At 45.3% G+C, this 7,950-nt stretch overlaps 1 protein-coding gene across 17 annotated transcripts in view; it reads right to left on the bottom strand.

Annotated features, from left to right (window-relative positions):
* Positions 1–1,989: 1,989 nt before the first annotated feature.
* DOCK7 (dedicator of cytokinesis 7) overlaps positions 1,990–7,950 on the bottom strand; it is a 95,707-nt gene continuing 89,746 nt past the window's right edge. For all 17 annotated transcript variants that reach the window (XM_074545644.1, XM_074545645.1, XM_074545647.1 and 14 more), the window contains 6 exons: positions 7,691–7,780; positions 6,711–6,947; positions 5,363–5,506; positions 4,488–4,594; positions 3,360–3,527; positions 1,990–2,075 (listed from right to left, as the gene is read on the bottom strand). In XM_074545644.1, coding sequence (XP_074401745.1) covers positions 2,033–2,075; positions 3,360–3,527; positions 4,488–4,594; positions 5,363–5,506; positions 6,711–6,947; positions 7,691–7,780 — 789 coding nt within the window. In that variant the 3' untranslated portion in view covers positions 1,990–2,032. The remainder of the gene's footprint in view (positions 2,076–3,359; positions 3,528–4,487; positions 4,595–5,362; positions 5,507–6,710; positions 6,948–7,690; positions 7,781–7,950) is intronic.

Here is a 7,950-nt window from a genome sequence, read left to right as displayed (position 1 = left end):
TTCTAGTGCATTTTCCATGTTAGGTTTGACCTCTTGACTGTTGTACAGGCCTTGATTTTGCAGCATAAAAAAATCTGCAGTGACAAAATACACCTTTTCCAAAGCATTGCACCATAATAATAAATAATTTCAGAGTCTAAACCAAGAAAAAGCTACATTACAAAAATATCAGTAATCTTACCTTGCAAGGGCAGCCCAATCCCATTAGAGAATGCAATTTTTTAGGCTTTGCTGAATTTCAGCCTGCAAATGAAAGTTTATTTTTCCACACCTGGTGCAAGACTTGGATCTTTTTCACTCAACTGCAGCATCAGGAATGTTGCAAGCAAACAAAATAACCATTATTTACACCAAAATAGGATGTCAGGAAGACCCAGCTGCCTTCCATCATCCCAGCACAGCCTGGGAGGAGAATCTTTGTGGCTGAAAAAGCCTCAGCTGAAGATGCTGAATGCAAACCCCTCCTCTGGCACAGGGAGAGGGACTGGGGGTGGATTTTTGGGATTTTCACTCAAGCACCACTTGCCACCCCCTGAACTTGTTGTTTGTAACTCCTGTCCTGGAGCAGAACTGCTGTAAATTAAAAGTTTCATCCTTTCATGGCTCCTGGGATTTGTCTGCACTGTGTAAATATTTTTAATGCCTTTTCCTGTAAATCTCTTCCAAAGCCCTTCCCTCCTTCCTTCATATTTTCCATTCTGAGATTCCCTGACTCCTGCAGCACCTCCAAGGCCTTGTCAGCACCCCTGGGCTTTGCAAGAGCTTTGGAATATCCACAAAAAGTCTGGAATTTTCCTTCTGCACGGAACTCCATGCAGGTGTGAGACAACAAATTCAGGATTATTCTGTTCAGGGAACATTGCAGGGCCTGGCACACAAAGCACCAACACTGTGCAGCTGCTGGGATACCAGAGCATGGGAGAAGGCTCCAATAATCTAAAAATTAATTATCAAGAAAGGAATAAAAGACTCTCCCCACCCTAAACTTCAATGCTGCTGCAAGAGGGGGCACTTCATGTATAAACCCATTTTTCCTTCAATTTTTATATATATATATATATATATATATATATATATATATATATATATATATATATATATAAAGAGTATGTTTATACTCTCTATATATATATTAAAAAATCAGGTTTTGTGTGTATATCTGTTTTTTTATGCACATTTAGGTATTTATGGACACAGAATAAATGTGTTTAATCACACACCACCCCTTCCAGGGCACTTTGTTCACCACAGAGAGGAAAAACATTAAGGACAAGATTTAGGAGCTGTGGACTCAGCTCCAAATCTGACGTTTCCTCAAAGTGCAGTGTTAGACCCCAAAATATCTTCTGTAAAACATAAACAGCAATGCAAAGAATGCTTTCTACCCTTTTAAACTGTGATAACATTTTAGGTTTTTTTGCCCTCAATAAGGCTATAATTAAAAAATTACTCTGTTAATTAATGTTACCATGACTTACCTTGCTCTGAACCTTTTCCCCAAGGATGCTGAGCCCTGAAGTCCAATGCACAGGGAATTAAAGTGTAAACATTCACATATTTAATAGTACCATCAAAATAACCATCAGCATCATCACTACATTAAAAACTTCCAAAATGCATTTGCGTATGGTCCTAATATAAATTAAATATAGGAACTAAAAGTAAAATAAATTTAACATTAGGTAATGCTATAAATAAAGGTAAATGCGTTTAGTGTACCTTTGAGTCATAAAAATGCCTTAAAAAACAGGTAAGTTTACAGCTCATCACCAATACTCTGGATAGCACTGCCATGATGGTTGTTTTTTCTTTTCAAACATTGAGAAGTCTACATTTGACATTTCAGAATGATTTTTTTGGCCACTGAACACTTTGATGGAGGAAGAGGTGTGTGGGATGTCCAGGATGAAGTCCAAGTTTTATTTCACAATAAAACTTCTTTGATTCCCAGCGCTGATAACAAGGCTCTTTTTCTTTTCAAAACCTTAATTTTTTTAAGTGCTTTTTTTTTTTATTTTGGTTTTTAACTCGTTTAGATTTCCATTTTGCGAAGGCTCATCCTGCTGAAGGAGTCTCTGAGGGAGAGAAAATACAATGATGAGCTCAGATTTTCCATGGTGAAATAAGAAGCCTCACCAGATGAATGACTCTGAATTGATTTCCAGTATTTCCTAGAGCTGGTTACAACAAAAATTAAATCCACTGGCATTAAAACTCGTTGCTTTTCCAAGGATTTGGGTTTGGGTTTGTATCATCCAGAGCACTGACAGAAAGTTTAATTCCTGTGTACACACAGAAGCAGCACAAACACCTGCACAACTGAAACCTTATTTAAATCCTTCAAACACATCCCTAGAGTGGAATTTGCCAGGAATACTTGGAGTTGGACTCAGTGATCCTTGTGGGATCCTTCCAACTCAGGATATTCTATGATTTTCAGGATATTTCATGTCATACCTGTATTAGGCTGATTATCTGATCAGACAATAATTACCACACCAAAGCATTTGTAGGGTGCCTGGCTGGGTGGGGAGGGAAGCTCTGGTGTTCCCACCATGCCAGCCAGGAAAATTTGCCAGGGAACAGCTGGGACACAGCTGGGACACAGCTGCAGCATCCCAAAGCTGGGCAGGGAGGGAAGGGACCTTCCTGCAGCACTCCCAGCCAGAAACCACCCGAGTTCAGCTGCAGGAACATCCAGCCTTGCCCTGCTGCCAGGGAACTCCACAGAAATCCCAGATTCCTGCTGGGAACCTCTCCTGGCCCTGTTCTGGGAGCCACAGCCTGGCTGGAAAGGGGCTGTACCCCAAATCCCCCTGCTGATCCATGAGCTGCACATGGAGGTTTTGGCCACCCCAAAGATGGAATTGTTCCAGACCAGGTTGGAGCAGCCTGCTCTGGCAGGGGTGGGACTGGATGGTGTTTAAGACCTTTCCAACCCAAACCCTTCTGTGATCCTGTGATTCCCACTGGGATTTTCATGTCCTGTCTCACACAAAGCCAATCTCCAGCTTCCTGGTTTTCCAGCAACAACTTCCCCCCACTGGAGCGCCTGATCCCATTTTCACTGGGAATAAAGTCCTGCCCTGCTGAGGGTGGTTTTGCATCTAAAAGGAATGGGATACAGGATGGAAACAAACAAAAAACCGACTGTCCTAGCTGAGGAACAAAAGGAACATTGCAAACACCACCTACCACAGCTGCTGGGAAGGGAATTGCTCTCAGGAGGGACAGAAGGGAACAGGGACGGGCTCAGCCAGGAGAGCCAGGACCAAACACAAATGGATGGCACAGGATCCAGGGAAGCTCAGAGCCCTCAGTTTCACACCCTGTGCCCCGAGAGGAACCCAAATATGCACCTGTGGCACGTGACAGGCAGCACTGCCTTGTAGAGCTGTGGGATCTTCCTGTTGATCAGGGGCTGCAGGGCCTCCTTGAGGCGGTGGTAGTTGCGCTCCAGCTCGCGCTGATATTCCTTCTGGTCCGGCCCGATCAGGCTCTTGTTCTTCCTCAGGGCATCCTCACACCTGCAACACAAACCCTCTGAGAGGGCTGGGCACGCAGACACAGCCCCTGGCTGCAGGTCTGTCCATCCAACAGCACAAACACAGCCACTCTGTCCCTCTGGGATAACAGGGAATACCCTCTGTCCTGTCTTTGGGTCATCAGGGCTCAGCTGAACCACCTGGTGTCCAGGGGGCAAGGAGAGGGTGTCACATCTCCCATTTCCAGAGTGACAACTCCTTCTTTATTGTCATTTACCCTCCAGTTACATTTATCCTCTCTGAAGAGAAATGAAAAGCTAATTTCCACAGAGCCGCTTCCAGTCCCAGAGGATTTAAAGATGGATAGAATCAGGAGAGATTAACAAACAGCAGCCTGGGATGTTCATCTAGAACTCTTCTGCTTGCAAAGATGTAATTTAAATAAAGGGTAGGAAAACAGCTGTATCAGTAAAGCCATTTATTTCAGAAGGGAAAACTATGCTTCCACTGGATCTATTTGCTCACAGCTTTTTAATTTCAATTATTTTGGTGGTTTTTAAAATTTCTTGGTGCTGTAAAAGATGCTGCAGTTTGCATGACTCAAGGAAAGTAGAGCAGCCAGCACATTTCTCCAGGGAACTGTGCCAGCATCCCTCCACTCTGCTTGGAGAAATTCACTTCAGAAGGAAATTTCATCTCCTGGCCAGTGCAGCAGTTCCACCTGACCCTGCCAGGCTGGGAGCTCTGGCCTGTTGTGATTTTTCTGGGACATTTCACAGCTGAGCTGGGATCAATTCCTCCCTGATCAATTCCTCCCTGCAAGGCCAGGAAGCCAGGGAGCAGCAGCACCGCCAGGGAAGGGCTGGCAGGAGGGGAAGGAGCAGCACAGGGAAGCTGGGAGCTGGAGGGACAGCAGGACAGCCCTGGCTCACTGCAGTGGCCCTGCTGGGGTGGCAGCAGCAGCCTCTGCACCTGGCAGGGCCCTGGGAACCCTTTCCTTACCTTTTGGTGAAGTCCTTGAAGCAGAGGCGGAGTTTGTTGTGGTGTCTGAAGAGCTTTGGATCGTTGGGGATTTCAGACAAGAAAACTTGTGCAACTTCTAATGGTCCCTTTAGGAGAGAAGGGGCACAGTGAGCTGCTGGGAACTGTCTGTCACATCCAATCACTGGAGAAAGTTCAGCCACATAGAAAACATCCCCAAAACACAGCATTTCCTTACACAAAGCACCCTGAAGAGCTGCAGCTGGGAAATCTGGTGTAAATCACCAACCTCAGTGACAACTGAGTCGCCTTTGGGCCTTGCTTTGTTTTATTTAAAACTCTGCTTCTGGAAAACAGTGTGAGAAACTGCACAGATTCTCCATTTGTTTTCCTTTATAAGGAGTCCTGACAAAGTTTGCTCAACTCACAACTGAGGCAAAGTTTAAACAATGCAGATGGAAGCCAGGGAGTGTTTGCCAGCACCACAAACTCAACCCAGCCCTCAGAACTCCAGCTGATTTCTTTCCAGCTTGTGCACTGTGCTGTACTCAGGCTCCTTTAGCTTTTCCTCAGTTTTTCTCCACTGCTTTCCATTTTGTTGAGAATCCACAGCAGGACACAATCCTGCAGAGCCTGGCTAACAAAGGGAAAGTTCAGGGAAGTGCAGCAGGCAGAAACATCTGCAAGTGCCAGGGAGGAGCAGCAACTGAGGGAGGGATGTTTCTTCCCAGTTTTCACATTTTCAAGACTCTTACTCAAATACAAAATCCCTGGGAACAGCTGGCCTAGCCCTGCCCTAAGTGACCCCAAACACATCCCACAGCCTGCACAAATTCCAGGGGATTGAGAAACAAGGGCTGTGCACTGCAGAGCCCAGCTGGGACAGGGATCCTCACCTGATTCACTGTGGTACCTACTGATCCCTGCAGCACCATCTGCAGCATCTTGGGGTCTGCAGGGTCCTGGTGGGTGGCAAAAGCCAATTCCTGGGTTTTCTTCTGCATGTCCTCGATGGCGACCTCGATGGGGGTCAAAATGATCTAAGCAAGGAACAGAACAGGATTTTTGTTATGGCTGAGCTTGGCAAGCAGGCACAGACCTTCAGCAACACCCAGGCCACAGTGGGGTGGTGTTGGAACCCTCCTTACTGAGAATTTCAGACTTTCTGTGCTGACAGACACTAACCCCCAAGAGAACATTACATTTGACCTAAAACCATTAAAAAAAGGTTCCAAAATTAAATAATAAAACTAAGATTATAAATATATAATTTAGATCATAAATATATAATTTAAAGTATATAATACCATATAATAAAAAACATAGAATTTAAAAACTTAAAATATATGAAACTATATATATAAATTTTGTTATATATATAAATAATATATATAAAACAAAAACGAATCCTTCTTCACTTTCTTCATTACACAATTAAATAAAAAAATCCACATTACAAACCACAAATAATTAATTACTAACTTAAAAAGAAAAATAATTTAAATGTCGTTTTTTAATTAAACAATTTATCCTTAAAAACTATTAAAAAATAGAACTCCATTTTTAATTTATTAAAATCCTATAAAACTCATAATTTATAAAACTAAGACCAGGCTGCTCTGACACCAACCCAGCCCAGCCTGCAGAGCTCTCCAAGTGCTCCTCCATGTACCAGGTGTGGAGGTGGTGGGGCAGACACATCCCTCAATCAGTCTGGGCTTACTTTGGGTTGAATGGCAACAGGGAGAAATCCCTAGGAACCCCTAAGCTGTCATGGACATATTTAATGAAAAATTTTTTTGTTAAGATCTTTTCTCCTGAGAAGCTTCAGCTTCTCCATGTTTTGCTGCTTTAGAATCTGATTTAAAAAATTGTTTACCCAGCATGTGAAACTGTTTTTACTTGATGATCAAGGACAGCCACCTGTGTTGAAGCTGTAAGCAGTACAAGATTTTCTTATCATTCCATTCCTCCTTTCTATTTCTTGCTAGCCTTCTGATGAAATCTTTTCTTCTATTCTTTTAGTATATAATTTTCTTTTAATATAATATATATCTTAAAATAATAAATCAACCTTCTGAAATGTAAGAGTCAAGATTCTCATCTTTTCCCTCATCCTGGGGCCCCTTTGAACACCACCACGTTTGGTGACCCCGAGTGAGGAACATTCCCACACTGAGCTGGAACGGAGCTGAAGGAGCCTCCTGCACCAGCAGGCCCCATTCCCCCCATGCCCAGGCTCACCTCCTCCTTGTGGATGACGTTGATCCTGGTTTTGATGTAGGGGAAGGCGTGGGAGGTGGTGAGGATGGTCTTGCGCTTGAACTGCTCGTGCAGGTCGCCGTGGGCGCGCCCGTCCAGCGTGAAGGGCGTGCAGTACATGAAGCGCCGCAGGTTGTAGTTCTTGTCAAAGTAGGTGATCCTGTCCTTCATCTCGTACGTGTCGAAGTAGGGCTCCACGTAGGTGATCTGGATGTAGGCCTGCAGCAGGGAATGTGCTCCTCAGCTGGAGCTGTGTCCTCCCAACACCACCACTGCACAAACTGGGGCTGGGTTTTGCCTTCAGAAATCCCGCTCACATCTGAGGGGCTGAGGTGCTGCTGCTGCCAGTTTGTGGGCTGGGTAAAGCACAGCTCGCTGTCCTTCCCTTCTCATGCCTCTCATATCATGGAATCATGCAATGCCTTGTGTGGGAGGGAGCTTAAAGCCCATCCAGCCCACCCCTAGCACAGGCAGCGACACCTTCCCCTAAACCAGGTGGCTTCAACCTTCTCCAACACTTCCAGGGATCCAGGGGCAGCCACAGCTTCTCTGGGCATCCACCACCTCACAATGAATTTCTCCCCAATAACCAATCTAAACCCTTCCTTGCAGGTCATGCCCTGCCCTGTTTCCCAGGCCTGCTCCTGCTCTTTCTGCTGCTCTTAAAGGACGTGGCACAAAGGTGACAAAATGCTGCAGGGAATGGCCCAGCCCCTCCTGCCTTGCACCCAGCAGAGCAGGGCCAGCACAGCCCTGTCCTTTCACCTCCTCCCTTCCCACCCACCACTACCAGGCCAGGGAAGGGAACGGCCAATCCTGCATCCCTTGCTGGAATTATTTTCCCTAACTCTCCTCCCAAGCAGCCACAAGATGTTCAGTACATGGATTTTGTTGCCCACATAGTGAAATTCAGGGCAGAATTTGCACCTGGAGTATCTCTACACCTGCACTTGTGCCCTTACCTTGTTGGGATCAAGTTTACATTTGTCCACAGGGTTTGAGTCCTTGATCACCTCCAGCACATCTTCCCCAAACCGTTCTCCATAAAACCCCTACAACCAAGGAGAAAGGAAAAAACCATCAAATGCAGCCCTGGTGGGGGCTGGGGGGCAAAGGCACGTTCAGGGAGGGTGAAGCTCCACATGCCTTTGGCAGAATGTGATCTGCTGAACCCAGGAGAATTCCAACAGTCACATTCCAGGGCAATGGGAAAAAATAAGCC

Source organism: Zonotrichia albicollis, chromosome 8 (assembly GCF_047830755.1).
Source record: "Zonotrichia albicollis isolate bZonAlb1 chromosome 8, bZonAlb1.hap1, whole genome shotgun sequence".
Lineage (NCBI taxonomy): Eukaryota > Metazoa > Chordata > Aves > Passeriformes > Passerellidae > Zonotrichia > Zonotrichia albicollis.
This window is presented reverse-complemented; position numbering and strand designations above follow the sequence as displayed.